This window comes from Drosophila navojoa, chromosome X (assembly GCF_054131105.1).
Source record: "Drosophila navojoa isolate 15081-1374.11 chromosome X, UAZ_NAV_1.0, whole genome shotgun sequence".
NCBI classification, from domain to species: Eukaryota; Metazoa; Arthropoda; class Insecta; order Diptera; family Drosophilidae; genus Drosophila; species Drosophila navojoa.
This window is the reverse complement of record NC_142895.1, coordinates 8,937,230-8,955,268: the sequence shown is the minus strand read 5'-3', so window position 1 is coordinate 8,955,268 and position 18,039 is coordinate 8,937,230. Positions and strand designations below refer to the sequence as shown.

At 33.6% G+C, this 18,039-nt stretch overlaps 1 protein-coding gene across 2 annotated transcripts in view; it reads right to left on the bottom strand.

Moving 5' to 3' along the window:
* Nucleotides 1-16,857, bottom strand: part of ovo (transcriptional regulator ovo) — a 36,315-nt gene extending 19,458 nt beyond the window's left edge. The window contains exon 1 of one of the 2 annotated variants that reach the window (XM_089264095.1): nt 16,185-16,857. In XM_089264095.1, coding sequence (XP_089120221.1) covers nt 16,185-16,632 — 448 coding nt within the window. In that variant the 5' untranslated portion in view covers nt 16,633-16,857. The remainder of the gene's footprint in view (nt 1-16,184) is intronic. The other variant, XM_089264097.1, reaches the window with a different exon arrangement.
* Between the last annotated feature and the right edge of the window lie 1,182 nt (nt 16,858-18,039).

Genomic DNA, 18,039 nt, shown 5'->3' with positions numbered 1-18,039 from the left:
TTACAAATATGAAATTATGCGTAAAATTGTTGTTGCTGTTGTAGTTTGGATTTCAGTTTTTTTTTTCAAGCATTTTTTTTTGTTTTTGTTTTGGTTTTGGGTTTTTTTTTTTTTTTTTTTTTTGATCAGCTTCCAAATGAAATGAGCCAAAACCGCAACAAGCGCAACAAAAGTTGTCGCCGCCTTTTGTTGCTGTTGCTGTTGCCGTGTGTGTGTGTGTTGTTCATTTATGACGTAACTTTTGCTGCGGCTGCTGCTGCTGCTGCTGCTGCGGCTGCTGTGATTACGGCCCGCTGTTAATACAGTTAAAGCGGGCGCCTAACCTTGAAAACCGGTAGATTTTTTTTTCTTAGTTTTTTTTTTTCTTTATTTATTTATTTATTTTTTTTTTTTTGTATATTTTACTTTATCTCATGTGTGTGCGCGTATGTGTGAGTGTGTGAGTTGTGCTTGCCTCTTAAGGCTTACGGCCAGACAAATATTATTTATAGATGCAGATATAGTATATATATGTATATAATACGTATGAAACTGAAATTGTCCCAATTACAATGTGAATTAATTGTTAGGTCAAGCTAGGTTTCAGTTTGAATCTATTAAAAGAAATTATTAATAGAAATTACATTTGACGTTTATATAAAAAAATATTGCATTGTGTAGTTAATTTAATTTTGCTGCATTTAAATATATTTCATTGAAATTGTATTAATTATTTATAATTATTATTTTTTAAATTTATTATTAAAATTTTGAACATATATATATTTTTTTAAATTTTTATTATTATTTTTTTATTGAATTTGTATTATTTATTTTTTATACCCTGAACCCATTGAAAATGGGAAATCAGGGTATAATGTTTTTGTGTAAAAGTATGTAACAGGCAGAAGGAATCATCGCAGACCCCACAAAGTATATATATTCTTGATCAGCACGATGAGCTGAGTCGATATAGCCCTGTCCGTCTGTCCGTCCGTATGAACGCCGAGATCTCAGAAGATATAAGAGCTAGAGAGCTGAAATTTTTTGTGCATACTCGTGTATACCATACGCAGTACGAGTTTGCTTTATTTTTTCGATAACTCATCCGATAACTTTTTTATCGAGAATAATTGAAAAATTGATTTTGTTTTTTGAGCCTCATTGGAATACTATTAGACATAGAGACTTCAGATTTACTGTGTATATATATATGATGAATACAAACATTTTGTAATCAACAGATTTTGGATACCACGCCCCCTTCGCCCCCAATTTGCAAAAAACGTATTTCAAGTACTAGAGACTTGTGCTTTAGAATGTACACACATTTTGACCATATGATTACGGTCTGAAAATTTCATTAGGATTGCATGTCTACAAAAAAAGTTATTCATCAAATAAATTCTCATACTATTGCCCACACTGCAGCGCAGCCCAAGCGCAGTCGCTGCTTACTGCGCAGTTAGCAGAGCGCGGGCGCGTGAGGGTGGATGCATGTGTATGTATGTGTGCGTGCATAAAAGAAGTGCAGAATGATAAGAATATCAGCTTGGAGGGTTCAGGGTATCTCCTAGTCGAGCAGTCTCGACTAGAGTCTTCTTACTTGTTATTATATTATATTATATTATTATATATATTATATTTTAAATGTTTGCTGCACAAAATATTATGAATTATTTAATTTTAAAAAAATATAATTTTATAGTTTTTATTATTTATTTTTATTTATTTATTTTTTTTAATATTCTGATTTTTAATATTGAAGCATTGAAGTTTTAATATTAAATTTTTACCCTGTTTTGTTTTACTTTACTGTTTTAAAATATTTGCAATTTTTAAGCATCATTTACCTTTTTATTTTTTAATCTAATATATTTCTCTTATATATTTTTTTATTTTACATATATATATTTTTTAATACAATCCAAATCCACATCATAAGCCATATGCATCTATATCGTAGACCAATTTTTTGCATTTGTATTTTGAATATATTTTCTTGTCGCCAAACAAAAGACTTAGGCAACAAACTTAATATTGATATTGAAATTCAGTGACATTGCCAATCGGATAGCTGTTGCCGCCTCGTGCTGCGTCTAGTGTGTAATCGATTGGGGTGTGGCTGCATGCACACACACACACACTCAGACACACACACACACACGCACACAGACTCTCAAGTTGGGCAATTCCGAAGCGTTAAAGATTTGTACATGAAATTAGCAGCAATTTAGACAAACTGTGCTTTTTTTTTTTTTTTCTTCTTCAAGTGTTTGCTATGGCGCTTTCAAGTGATGCCTCACGCAAAGCTTCAAAGTGTAATCCGACATACATGAGCCCTCGGACAAAATCGTCTCATAAGCTGTTCAAATAAAGCCCAGACAAGACTCAATAAAGTTGTCAAAAGTTGTGTAAATGGATGGAAGAATATGTCTATAAGGTTACAAAATGTTTGTACGAGAATTTAGAAATATATGATTGATGGCAGGGGTAATCCATATAATAGAGTCTAATAGTCTATCAGAGATTTAGAACTGGAAAATATTTGATATGGGGCTGGCACATTGAAACTCGGGAACTAACAGAGTTAGAGCAGAAATATTTGGCATATAGCTGCTGCAAAGACTATACCACTAAATTTGTATGGGGAATACCAATAATATTCACTATAGTCGATTATAGCTTGAAAACAATAGTTGAGTTAGTTAATGTCTAATGCTTGTCTTCCTACTCAAGCTGATAAAAATTTATGGTTATTGCAACAGCCGCAAGCTATTGCAAATTCCAGGGTATTTCACTGGTCGAACGGTCAAGCTGAACGCGTCTCAACTGATTTCATTTCGTTACGGATGAGACAGCTCGCGCTATATTATAAAAATTGCCGTTTTATGCAAATCGAGAAAGAAAAAAATACGGCTAAAGAGATTTCATATACGAAATTTCACAAATGCATAGGTCAAATATTGACCAATTCGGATCGTAGAGCCGTTTCGGCTTGAGAGATGCGCAAAATTGCACAATGAAACGAAATGAGATGAGATGAAATGGAATGAAACCAAATGAAATGAAACGAAACAATGGAGCAAAGATAACAAAGCGCAGAGTTTGTTGAAATTTCGGATTTATTTTTATTTATTTTGGGAAATATATTGAAAAATAGTTTGTTTCGATTGCCAAAAAAGAGGAAGAAGAAGAAGAGGGAAAAAACAATGCGGCCCTAATGAAGCGGCAGCATCTTGTGCGCTGCAGTCAAGTGCATAACCAGTTCGGGCTGCATTGCGAGAGAAAGAGAGTGGGAGAGAGAGAGAGAGAGGGAGAGAGAGATAGAGATGGAGCCAGGGCTTAAAGATAGGGTAGCGGGGTATTTAGCTTATAGCGGCAACGCTTTAGCTTGCTTCGACGATGTAGCTACAAATTGTCAATGTTGTAGTTAGTCGTGCACACACACACACGTACACACACGTACACACACGCATTGAGGTGAGGAGAGCAGAGCAGAGCAGCGAGCGGGACGCATTCATGCATTCAATTCATTCATTCATTCATTTAGTCAGTCACAAGTCAACCCTGACCTGAAAAATACATGACACTAGTGTGTGCATTATAGCTGCATGCACTCACATGCACACACATGCACACACGCATGTGCACCTGTGTAGGAGTATGCATGCTGGCGATTTTGTAGCCGTTTTAATTTTAGACTCAGATATATCTTTATATATATGTATGTATATTGATATTGTCATTAATTTGTTGTAATCGCTGTTGTTGCACATGTTTGTTGTTGTTGTTGTTGTCGCTGCTGTCGGCACATCATCTGATATGACAGAGCTGCAAAAACTTCTGTAAGACATTGTCAGCTATACGATATTTGCTTTAAGTGTAAAATGTTCTTCAATTGATAAAGTTCAATTGGAATTATATAAACAATTGAGAAATCAATCAATTTTATATTATAGCTATTTAGTAATATTTGTTGTATATTTAGTTTAGTTTGCTAAAAGTGAAACTTGGATTGAAATTTTTTATCGAAATGAATTAAGTAAAAATTATATTTATATATTATTATTTTGATCTAACTTTTTTATTATTCTTTTTTTTTTTAATTTTTATTATTTGTAATAATTTAATTAAATATGTTTTACAATTTATTCGCATGTATATTTTCTTAAATTTATTTAAGTTGATTTTTATGAATTATTATTTTATTTTATTAATATATACATATATATGTATTTATATATATATAAATATATATTAATTTTTTTTTTTTTGCATTAGTTATTATTTATTCAAATTATTTTTATATTAATATCATTATATTTTTTATGTGATTTTAGTGTTTTTATTTTTTAGTCACTATTTATTATTTATTTTATTTTTTATTTAGTTAGTTAGTATTTATTTTTAATATTATTTTTATATTTTTTATAGTTTTATATGTTTTTATATAGTTTTTATATATTTTATTTTTTAGTAGTTACTATTTATTTTTAATATTATTTTTATATTTCTTATATATTTTATTTTTTATTAGTCATTATTCGTTTTTATTATTATTTTTATATATATATTTTTTATTAGTCGTTATTCTTTTTTATTATTATTTTTGTACATATTTTAATTATTATATTCTTTATTAGTTTGTAATTATTTTATTTATTTATTTTATTTTTTTTTATTATTATTAATATATTTATTTTTCATATATTTGGCTTTAATCATTTCAGACATTATTATTATTTGCATACATAATTATTTTCCTTTCATGAGACAGCATTTCCCAAGTTCATTGAACTCTGAATCTAGATTGATCTAGACTTTCTGACTTGCTGCAGCCGTAAATCTGCGATAAGGTAAAATCTCTATTCTTTTCCACTCAACTTTGCGTCATTTAACCCATTGGGTTATCTCAGCTTTAGCTGTTCCCACACCGTTTTCATTTAAAATACGACTCAAAACTGACTTGAAGTACATAAATATTTCCCTTGAGCTGAATGCTTTGAGTATTTGGAATTCGTATTGCGCTTGACATTGACATTTGCGGGAGCGGAAACTGTTTAGCATACAGCAGCTATAAATCATGTTAAACCGCGAGCCCATAATTTGTTTAATCAATAACTAAATGCATTTAATGGGCATTTAAACAATGCAATTTTCATATTATATTTTATTCACAATTTACTATCGCTGCGGCGTTCAGCAACAAAAACAATTGAATTGTATTACAAAAGTTCGCACACTTGAATTGCTTGTAATCGAGTGAGAGAGAGAGAAAGAGAGAGTGTGAGATTGTGTGGGCTTGTGTCTATCTATAGGCAATGCCTTCAAACAGCTAAATTGTGTTTCGATATTTCCTTTTCCGTTATGAAGCATTGAAAAGCGCCTTCAGGATTTGAGGGACTTTTGGTGTTTCGATTCCAAATTGTTTCAGAGAGAGAGAGAGAGCGAGAGAGAGAGAGAGCGAGAGAGAGAGAGAGAGAGAGAGAGAGAGAGTGAGAGAGAGTGAGAGTGAGAGAGTGAGTGAATGAGAGAGAGAGAGAGAGTGAGAGAGAGAGTGAATGAGAGAGAGAGAGAGAGTGAGAGATTGAGTGAGAGAGAGAGAGTGAGAGAGAAAGATAGTGAGAGAGGCTCTATATTATACATATAGGTTATATTATTCCAGATAAAGATAAGTTTATACCAAATTATATATGTATATAACTATTACACATACATATATACATATGTACACAACATATATATGTAGATATAGAGGTGTGTATCAAGGTGCAGCTGACAACTCTTTCTATCGATATATATACATACATCGATATATACACACACGTATATAAAGTTAGCTTCAGCTAAGCGATTCTCTATAGGCCGTTTGAATCGTTTCCAGAGAATAAAGTATTGTTAATCTGCTGCCAAATGTTCACTCACTTTTGGGCATGCAATATAAAGAGATGTCTCATCACACATATATACACACAGTCACACACATGTGTACATATGTACATAAAAATAAAATCAACAAACGAAATTGAATTCTGAAGCATGCGGAATGCGAAACTCGTTCGTCTTTAGCGTTAAACAAAACAACAGTTAACTTTTAGCAACAACAACAACAACAACAGCAACAGCAATCACAGTAACAGAAAAGGAAACAAGTTCTATTGTTGTTGTTGTTTTTGTTGTTGTAGAGCGTTAAACGTGTTTCAATCGCAAATTAAAGAAGCAAAATAACAAAAATCTTTCTAAATATAAGCTAAATAAAACAACAACAAATTGCAATAATTCGAAGCTTTAAGCCGAAACGAGTTTCCATATTAATAATAATAATAATAAAATATATACCAAACAAAAAAAAAAAAAAACAACAACAAATTAACTGAAATTCAAATAATTTACAAGTTATTGACACTGAAATTAAAAAAAAAAATAATAACAATAATAAAATAAGAAAAGAGATTGGCAATTTTTTGTGAATGTGACAAAAATGCGAAATTCTCAAGCTGTATTTAAATAGCTCCATTAGAGAGCTCCAATTCCAAGGCATGAAATGGAAATCAAATACAATTTTGTTTAGATTAATACGAAAAAAAATTAAATAAATGCTAGCTAGTGCCGAAATACAGTAAACATTGCCTAAGATTCACACGCAGCATGAGCAACCAAATGGATTGTCAAGTATTTAGAAGAAGAAGAAGATGAAGAAGAGAAAGAGGAAGAGGCAGCGAAGGCGATTGTAACTCGATTAAAGGCAACTGTCGATGCGTTCAATTGGGCTGCAAATTGAACAGGGCACTAATTCAATTACAGAGAGAGCGAGAGAGAGCGTGAGAGAGAGCGTGAGAGAGAGAGAGAGCAACAAGAAATGCATTTTCATGCTAAAACTGAAAGATGATTTGGTAGACAAAGGCCGTTCCGTAGGGGCTAACAAAGACCCAAAGGGGCCAAAAGGCAGTGCAATCAATACACAAACGAACACACACACACACGCACACACACACACATGAGCGCACGCACACTCAAGAGTCGTGAGTAACGCAGCGATTCTCCAGAGGCGAGGCCTCTGGTCAGGTATTTGAGCTCCAAAGTAAAGAGAGCCCAGCGCAGCGAAAAAAAAACTCGCTTCCTTTATTATTATTCTTTATTTATTTTTTTTTTTCTTTTCAAATACACACACACACACACACACATCTATATATATATGAGAAGGTGTATTTTTATTCTTATGGAACGCAGTCGAGCGCAGCACTTGAGACCAGTTTCTCGCGCTGCCTGCCTCTGCCTCTGCCTCTGTCTGTGTGTGTGTGTGTGTGTGTGTGTGCGTGTGTCTGTGTGTGTTGATTCACTGCACAAATAAATCTCGGCTTTGAATTTTATCACAGTGTGCGCAGGATTCTTGCCCTTTTTGCTGTTGCTTCGTCGCTTCGTTTTTCTGATTGTCAAATCTTTGGCCTTTTCTCTCTCTCGCCCTCTCTCTCTCGCTCTCTCTCTCTGTCGCTTCGTTTTGGTTTGCTGTGTGAGCGAGATGGGGCTAGATGCAGCCAGGCAGGCAGGCGAGTCGCGTTGAGTCGATTCCAGTCAGCCCTTAAACAGGTAGACAACTGCATTGTTTATCAGTCAGCCAGGCAACAGCAGGTAAAAACTAATGCCAGACGCAGTGCGCAGAAAAACGAAAAACACACACACACACACTCACACACAAATCAAGAAAGGAAAAAAAAAAACAAATGACTTAGGCAACGAACTGCCACAGGATCTGTGGCTGCTGTAGCTATTCAAATTGTCTGCCCAACTAAAAATTCGCTGAAATACCTTATTAGGCATGCTAAAAACTGGCAAAGGCAAAAGATGATGATGATGATGATGATGATGATTATGAAGAGGAAGAAGAAGAAGAAGCTGTAACTTGAGCTTAAAGTGAAAACAGGATTTTTAAGCACTGAAAACTAGAAACAAAACAAAGCATGACTAGAAAAACACACACACACACACACACATTAGATGAATATTAAAGTTGCTAAATAGTTCTGGCTTGATTTGATTTCAACTAGTCGAAAATGTATCTTAGGAGGTCTAGAAAAAGTAATACAGGCGTGTATCAATAATCGAAACAAATTCTGTTCCCTAGAAAAGAAATCGTTCTCGATAGTCCTCAATATTTTCTGCGTATATCGAAAAAAAAAAAACTGTTGCCATTTTCATTTGGAATTATAGGAACTCGACTGTATTAAAGCTCTAATATTTCTGTATTTAAAAAAAAAAAATAATTTTAAGATATTTTATAGATCTATAATTCTTGTTCTCGAGCATGATATAGTATATTATTATATTATAGATACAACATTATATTATAGATCTATAATTCTTGTTCTCGAGCATGATCTAGTACATTATTATATTATAGATAGAACATTATTTTATAGATAGATCATAGAAATTTACATTAACTAAGCTTACGCTTCTTTATCTAGTTAGCATGTGTAGAACTATCTATAGATATATCTATCTATTATTATTTATATATTTTAATAATTTTATTTATATAATAATGATAATAATATTTTAATAATATTTTATTATTATCTTTATTTTTATTTATTTATTTTTATTATTTTGAATTTATTCAATATATTTCCTGCTTTTACCCTCTTGTATTTAGCTAAATTATTTTATTTTTAGTTTCTTTTTTTTTTTCTGTGGAGTTTTGCTAGCTTTCTCTGTAAATCCATTTAGATAAATATTCTTACTGTGTTTTTTTTTTTTTGCATATAATTCTCTAACTATCTATCTGTATTTATGGGCCATTTGAGCTATTAGGATGAGCTGTAGCTTTGCAGTTAAGCTACCGAATTTTTACATACTTTCAGAGACCGGAGTACATTTGTCTAGCTGTTAGATATGATGCAATGTGAGTATTGTATATAAATATCAGTATCAGTATCAATATCAATATCAAGTGAAATTCTTGAAAGAGCTTTCTGGAATGTCTCAAGTGTGTTTCATTACTTTGTTTGGAATACTTGTGTTGCTTTTGTTGCTTTTGTTTATCGGTGTATTTTACAGCGTTCAAGTGAAGTTCTGCTGACGCTAGAGTAGGAGGGGAGAGTTGTCTGTGGAAAGGGTATGCTACGACAGACAGACAGGCGTGCAGTGTGTGTGTGTGTGTGAGAGAGAGGGGAGAGAGGGAGGGGAGCGAGCAGAGGAACATTTTTGGCAAACCTTTCGCTAACTTCCGGCCGCGTGTTGTAACATCTGCGTCAGCTTGAATTAAACTGCGATACTTTATACACACACACACACACACACATACACGTATTTTAAATGGTCTTCTAACAGGTGCCCGACCATTGTTGTTGTTGTTGTTGTTGTTGTTATCAAGTGCTAAGTGGCCAAATGTTGACTTATCGCAGCGACTTTATCAATGAATTTCCTTTGAATTTTTATTGACTTTTACTTGGCAGCAAGAAATGAAATGAAATGAAAAGATGGCTAAGAAAAGATTGTGCAATTTGCCAAAAGTTGGCCAAAAAAAAAAAAAAAAAAAAAGGCACAGGAAGTTGGGCAGTTTGCTGAGCAGCTGTTGTTGTTGTTGTTGCTGCTGTTGTTGTTCTAGGAATTTTATATAGCGCGCAGTAGACCTTGTCTGTCCTAAGGTCGCGCCTCTCCCTCTCTGAATGCATATATATATCTATATAAACTTATGAATATATATAGTGTATATGAATATTTATGGCTGCCACTTGTGGCACGCAACAGAATGTAACTGGAGCTATCAGCTATTGTTTATTTATAGATTACACTGCGCAAAATATAAGTGAAGTAAACTTGTTTTACGCTTAAGAACAATGTAGAGTTTTTAAAGGTATTTTTAAACATTTTATTCTAAATTTTATATGTATTTTTGGGTAAATATTTTTTTGCAGAGCGAATTTAAAAAATTAAAAAAGAAAACTTTATAAATCGGTAAAATTTATGAAGGAAAATAGGAAGAATTTAAAAATATATTTTTATAAAATATTTCTTATATGCAACATACTAAACAAAAAATATCATTAAAAAAAATATATATATTTTTAAATATTTTTTTTATGTCTCACTAATAATATAATACACTAAAAATAAATAAATGACAAAACCAGATCTACATAAAACTATAAATGTGAATATATCAAAATTGTATATTCAAAAAAATGAAAAAAATATATAAATGTATGTATTTATAAATAAATAAAAAAAAAAAAAAACAAAAAATAACAAAAAATAATTAAAATAATAAAAAGAAAAAGCTATTAAAAATATATGTATGAAGTCAAATAAAATAAAAGAAAATAAAATACCATAAATAAATAAAAAAATAATAAAAATAATAAAAAGAAAAAAACTATTAAAATATATGTATAAAGTAAAATAAATGAAAATAACAAAAAATAATAATAATAAAGTAATAAAAAGAAAAAAACTATTAAAAATATATGTATAAAGTAAAATAAATGAAAATAAAATATCATAAATAAATAAAAAATAATTAAAATAATGAAAAGAAAAAAACTAATAAAAATATATGTATAAAGTAAAATAAATGATAATAAAATATCATGAATAAATAAAAAAAAAATAACAAAAAAATTTAATTAAAATAATAAAAAGAAAATACTAATAAAACTATATGTGTAAAGTAAAATAAATGAAAATCAAATATCATGAATAAATAAAAAAAAATAACAAAAAATAATTAAAATAATAAAAATATATGTATAAAGTAAAATAAAATAAAAGAAAATAAAATATCATATTAAATACCATATAAAAATAATTATCATATATTAAAAAAAAATAAATATATATATATCAAAATATATATATATATATATATATATTAAGAATTGAAACCAAAATGAATAAGCACAATAAAAAATAGAAATTAAAAGAGGGTATATAAGTCTGTTATTAACTCTGAGTAACTAGTATTACTAAGTGTATTACGCAATGTATGTATTAGCGGTAAGCCCAAGAAATTGTTGTCAATATTCTATAAATAGGAAAGAGTTGAAAATTAAAAAAAAAATAACTTTTATGAAATTCTTGGTGATTCGCTGCTGAGGTGGCTAAGCTTGCTTTTGATATAGCTCGATGATGGCTTTACAAATATGATATTCTATATATGTATATATTCTATGTATATATATATATATATACTATAAGCAAAGGCTAACATAATATGAAACAAGTCAAGTCAGTACGAAACGTGGTTTAACTAGGCGAGATTTGAGTGTAGAAAAAGGCATTAAGCCAAACACCCTTTGGTTGTTGTTGCTGTTGTTGTTTTAGTTGTGTACTCAAGCATAGTTATAGCTCTAGCTATATACATACATATGTATATTTATAAGGCAAGTACTCAGGGTGCATGTGTGTGTGTGTGTGTGCATGGGAGCAAAAATCACAGACGCTGGCAAACAGCAATTATGGCCGTGGCAACAGCAGAAGCAGCAACAACAGCAACAACAGCAGCAACGGCAACGAGCGGCAGCAACATTATGTTGCACTTGAGACACGGTTTGGGCCACGTTCTGTTGTACGCTTTGGTTTGTTGTGTGTGTGTGTGTGTGTGTTTTTTTTGTTGTTTTTTTGTGTTCTTTTCGTTGCTGTTGGCCATCTACATTTCTCGTGTGGCATGCCCTTGCCAAGAATCGGAATCGTGTTGCCAGTTGCTGTTGTTGTTGTTGGCTGGTTTACTGGTTCTACCACTTTTCGTTTGCCTTGACTTTGCCTTTGTGCCTTGGCTTTAGTGCCTTGCGCTTTGGCCAAATGGCCGACGAGGAGCAACGCCCAAAGTCAGCTTGGCAGAAAGAATGAAACCCAGCCCCAGACCCTGCCCCATCATCATCATCATCATCATCATCATCATCATCATCGACATCTTTAACTTGATTATGCGCTTCAGCTAGCTGCAAGTTTTCTGCTAGTTTTGCTAGAGACTCCGTCAGCCTTTTCTGCTTCTGCTTCCACTTCCACTTTGGCTGCTGTTGCTGCTCTCTACCTCATCTTCTGCTTTTCTCATTTGCTTTTAGTGCCGCATTCGAGAGCTGCTCTCAACTTGTACTTTTGCTTGGGCTCAGCCAGAGATTTGTGGCTTAGGCACATTGTTATATAATTTGCCCATTGCCAACTTTAACTAACTTTTTATATACACACACATACATATATATATGTATATATCTATATAAATATATTATGTTGCCCCCTCCCTCTCCCACTCTCCATCTCTCTCTCTCTCTCTCTCTGTGGCTGGCTTTGTATGTGCGCTCAAGTGTGTGAAGTTCTTGGCCGCTAACCGCTAAGGCAGAGCCCACTGAGCCACTGAGTCAGGCCCCGTAATGCAAGGCCCGCGCACCGCAGGAACGTTCAAAACTAACCAACTGTATGAGCCGTCTGTCTCTCTGTCTGTCTGCCTGTCCGTCTCACTGTCAGTTAGTGTGTGTTTAGCCACAGGGTGGCTCCGGTTAAAGTAAAATTAAAGCATATGCGATGGCAAATTAATGGGGAAGCTTGGAGCATATTGTAAGTAAATTGTAATGCTGCAAGAGGAAGAAGCAGAGAGTCGTGTATCTGAGTAATGCAGTATATAAATACAGCAAAGGCAAGAGTTAAAGATGTGCACTTCATGAAGCATTAAGATATAATCCTGCTATATTTCACATATTGAATTGATGGCATGATGGATTGACAGTTTGATTGACTATCTGTATGCTCTCTTGAAAGTTAGAGAATTGGATTCAGGAGGTGAATACAGTTGAAGTACGTTACGTTCGAAGTGACTTCAGTTTTTTTCGATTTACACAGATATTCAAATTATCGATAGTTATCGAGGACGAATTTCCTTCAAGGGGATAGAACTATTTTCGATTTATAGCGATTTTCGATAGAGCGGGGTACAAATTACCAAGACTCGACTGTTTTTGTATTCTATATATCGGAATTTTCCGTAGCTTAAGATTAGTTTTTTGGAAGTTGATTAAGAAATGCACTTTAAAAGTATTTTTAAAATACATTAAAATACTATAAGGCCTCAAGATGTTAAGAAGGAGTTGCTTAAGCTGGGCTGATCGAACAAAAGCATTCAAAATATTTCATTTACACAAGAAATACTAAGGTAAGAAATACTAAGGATAAAAAATATATTTTATGAATAGAAATTTAAGGAAATAAACCCTAATAAGCAATAGAAATGGTAGTAGTGGCATATCATATATTTATATACAATATTAAGTAAAGCTATAACAGATATAGATTTTCAATTAAATCTGCCTATATCTGGCATATTTTTTGCATCCTTTTCTCTTACACAGAGTTTTAGAGTTATAAATATAGCTTCTTCTTCTTCTTCTTTTTGCATTTAGTTGTTTTTGTTTCGAACTTTGTGCTTATGTAAAAGATTACCCAACTCAAATTTCAGGTTCTAAACGTTAGCTCTGCTTGCACACACACACACACACACACACATACACAGAGAGTGGCTGCGTGTGATTTGAGCTGCGGTTGGGGTCCCCACAAGAACGACGAGCAATTTCCACTTCCACATCCACTTCCCCAGCAGTTGGCAAGCTCCTCAGCTCTCCTCAGCTCTACTCGCTTCTGTTGTGTGTACATTCTACCCCATGTCTAGTATTCCACTCTATTCCATTCTATTCCATTTTATGCACACCATTCCATGCTATTCGGTTTATTATAGTTATTCCTACATGTAATTATGATATCTATATATATATATACGGTTTTTTTTTTTGCGCGCGCGCTAAGACAAAGGGCAGTTAAGCCGCAGACGATGTGAAACAAAAGACTTAGGCAGCGAACTTGACAGCCAACACAACCACACACACACACACAGACAGACAGAGACCAGCCACACGGACAGGCAAATCAGTGAAGTGTAGCATAAAAAAAAATATCAAATATTAAAACTGAAAACTAAAAATAAAGTGGAAAAAATAAAAATGGAAAAAAATTCACTTTCAAGAATTCATAAATTCTGATTAAATCCAAAAGAAAGTTATATACGATATGAATATGCCTATCCATGTATATATAGATATATGTAAATTATGTAAATATTTCTAGCATATTTGGTTCTTTTTGGTTTTCATTAGGGTTTTAACCATGGTCAAGAAATGACTTAATAAACCGCCTCGTCGATTATATAAGCCAGACTCAACAGATTTCTAGAAATTGTTGTTGTTTCTTGTGTGTGTGTGTGTGTGTGTTGTTGTTGTTGTTGTTGTTGTTTTTTGGCGATTCAATGAAAGTGATTGATGTTGGCCACAGCTTTGGCGTCGAATCTAAGCAGAAGAGAAGCAAAAATAGCAACAACAACAACAACAACAACAACAAAAGCCAAGGGTCGTGTCGTGTGGGCGTCAACAAATGCTCGAGACGCTGCCTAATTTGATGTTGTTGCTGTTGTTGTTGTAGTTGCTGCTTAGCTTAGCTCTGAATTGGTAGCTTGGCCTATTCGTTGTTGCTGTCCGCTGTCCGATGTCCGCTGTCTGTTGTAGATAGCCATCAGCATTTGTCTTGACTGATTTGTGGCTATTATATGGTCATAAGCATTTATTTGCCTGTCAGATTTTTTTTTACCTTTTCTTTTTTTTGGCTATTTTTTGTTGTTGTTTTTTAATGAGAGCTGGAAGTGTAACAAATGAGCAGGAAATGTGTAGTTGTCCTTAAGGCAGTGCAAAAAATTATGCATCTAGAACAGTTACATCAGAGCGAGATTCTAGGAAACAGATGTTGGGTAACTTTGGCTTGAATCATCGGTATAGGATATGGATAATATCGGATGAGATAGGAAGGAAGCCAAAAAATTCTTTGCTCTCATAATAATAATATCGTATAATAATAAATAAATATTATTTGTAGTCATTTATTGTTACATTTTCTCCTAAAAGTCTATTGTTTCTGAGAACGTTGTAATAGATGTAAGTCTTGAGAATCTTTGGTGTAATATAATAATAATATTAACTGGGCACACATCTTTAAAATTCCTTGCCATAATCTAAGAGTATTACTATATAGTTGCACATTCTGCCAATATAAACAGAAATTCTGAAAGTCTTATATTAAATGCCACATCTAGGAATTTTTGCTAAAATATAAGAATATTATTTTCTATTACCTAAATATCTTCTCTGAAAGCAGAATTGTTGATATAAGAATCTCTGCTTTATTTTAAAAATATTATTATTATTTTTGTTCAGCTCACATAAAACTAGATGTAAGACTTAAGTCTTAAGAATCTTCAGAATAATAATATTGGTAATAATATTACTAAACATTTGAAAATTCTGAGAGCAAAAGGTGCTGGATATCAAATTTCTTAATGTTAGCTTTGGAAGCCCAAAAATGAAGTTAAAATACTTTTTTATACAAATTCTTCAAAAACTTTTTTTAAAGAAATTCTTTTCAGAAAAATTTTATTTTAAAAACAAATTGAATCGATGTTTATTTTAATTATTTATTTTTTATTCACTTATTTTATTGCAAGTTTCCCAGATTAAGTTGATGTAGAAGTCTTGTTTTGGTATAAACATAAAATCCAAACTGAATGAGTTTGGAATTTATTATTTCAATAAAATAAAATTTGATTTTCGTTGCACAAATAAAAGTTCCAGAAATCGACAACTCAATTAAAAGCTCAGAAAAGCAAAGAAAAGGTGTTTACAATGCAAGCTGGGAACAATTGAGGCAAATAAAAGGTCTTACAGACTCGAACACCCAAGTTCCTAGGTTTTTTTTTGTTTTGTCCAAAAACTTCTCAATTAAGCATATTTCTAAAGTTTTTCGTAATCCGAAATTGATTTGGTTGACAAAGAACTTCCCAAAAAGAAACACAGAAATCCGTTTTAGAAGAAAGTTGAGGAAAAAAGGAAAATGTACAAATTTTTTTCTGTGTGTTTTTTTTTTCTATTGTTTCGGTTTGGATGAATTTTATGTGCATTCTCTTTGTGCAGGCGCTTGTTAATTTTGGCATTTGCATAAGGTCGATGAAGTGGCGAGCAGACAAATGACTTAGGCAACGAACTGGGCAATGTTTTGTGCGAGGTTCGTTGCCTAAGTCATTTGGTTTGATTAGATTTGTGTTTTTTTTTTTCGATTGAGTTGAGTGACAACAGACAGATTCGGATATAGATCGAACAATCGATAGATTAACTTACCATTTTGAACTTGCTCGGGCTCAACATTCGAATTGGAATTGGAATGGATGCTGCTATGGGCTTGCTCTTGCGATAGCTCGAGACTGTGTCGCGTTTGGCCAAAATAGTGACGTCGATGATGGAAACGTTTGCGCGTCGATGTGCTGCTGTTGGCTGATGCGACGGCAATTAGGCTAAGCGGCTGCTCCTGTTCCGCTTGACCCTGCGGATCTGGTTCCGGCTCGGGATGCGCGGGTGTTGGCGTTGGCGTTGGCGTTGGCGTCGGCGTCGGTGTGGGCGATAGGGGCGCCTGATGGTCAGCGCGACGTGAGTGCGAGGCGCTCGGACTGAGGGGCGGCACCAAGCAACGTTCATCATCCTGCGCCTTGTGCTGCAGCAGATTCTGTGATTCCAGCAGACGCTGCTGCTGCTGATGCAGGCGATTTTTGATCAAAAATATTTTCGGCATTTTTGCTTAGTTGTTGTTGTTGTGATTGTGATTGATATTTGTATTTGTATTTGTATTGTTGTTGTTGTTGTTGTGGTTATTATTATTATTTATGTTTATCAACACACATAGACACACACACACATATGAACTTATTCACAAAACACAGAGACGAACGCGCGCACTTACACACACAGTAAACAAAACACTAATCCAAGTGCGTGTCTGTTTAAGGCTGTGTGTGTGTGTGTGTTCTGCTGATGCTGCTGCTGCTGCTGCTTCTTCTTCTTCAATCAGTTGGGATATTTGGCAAAAAAAAAAAACATACAACTCTTTATATATACATATATCTGTATATATGTTTAAATATTTTTGGTTGAGCGCGGCTCAGTTTAAAATTTTTTGTGTTTCTTCATCATTTCCAAAGTTTGCTTTCAGTTGCAATCGATCAGATACAGATCTAGATAGATGGATATATTTATATAAATATATCTATATTTTACATATGCACTTTGAACAAAAAAAAAAAAAGTAAAAAATAAAAAATTTGTCAAATATATATATATTATTATATATTTATTTTTTTGTAAAGTGTTAATTTCTTGTGCTGGGCAGTTTTTATTTGCAGTTTATTGTTTCAAAAATAATTTTTGATATATTTTTTTACGATTTATTTAACGCGTTTTTTGTTGTTGTGTGTAAATTGTAACCGTTCTTTTATTGTTTGTATTTCTGTTTGAAATTTGTATTTAGTTGTTTTTATTATTTTTGGCAAAGTTATTTGTGGCTGTGTCTGCTGTTTTGCTGTCCAGCGACAAAACACGTGCATTCACAACGCCGGCTCGCCTCTTACTGTATTCAAGCGTTGCCAGCCGCTGAGCAGTTAGGCCAAAGTCAAGCAATACCGCTGCGAAGCGTCGCAGCAGCAGCGACAACGGCAGCGACAACGGCAACGGCAGCGTCCGCTTCTACAACAAACTCAGTTAGTTTTAGAGGCGAATTCAGGCGAGCAACGCAAAACACCGTAAGCCGCACTTGAAAATACACACAAAGAGAGAGCGAGTGAGAGAGAGGGAGAGAGAGAGAGCAAAAGCAAGAGCAGTCGAGCTCAAGTTCGCTTTCGTCTGTGAGTCAGGGCGAAGACGAACGTGCGCAACGGCTTCGGGTTTAGCTTCGGCTCTGCTGCTGCTCTTGTAACGGCGAACGGTTTTAGACGACTGCTGCTCAGCAGCACCTGAGCCGATGTCGATGCCGCTGCCGATGCCGCTGCCGATGCCGATGTTGCCGCTGAGAGAGAGTGAGAGTGTTTTGGAGCTGCGTCGTCTGCTACGATCGTAGCTGTTGTTGTTGTGGCTGTTGCTGTTGCTGTTGCTTGTATTGCCTTTGCTTCATTTCGCTCACATAACGTTTCTCATGCAGTTTTTTTGT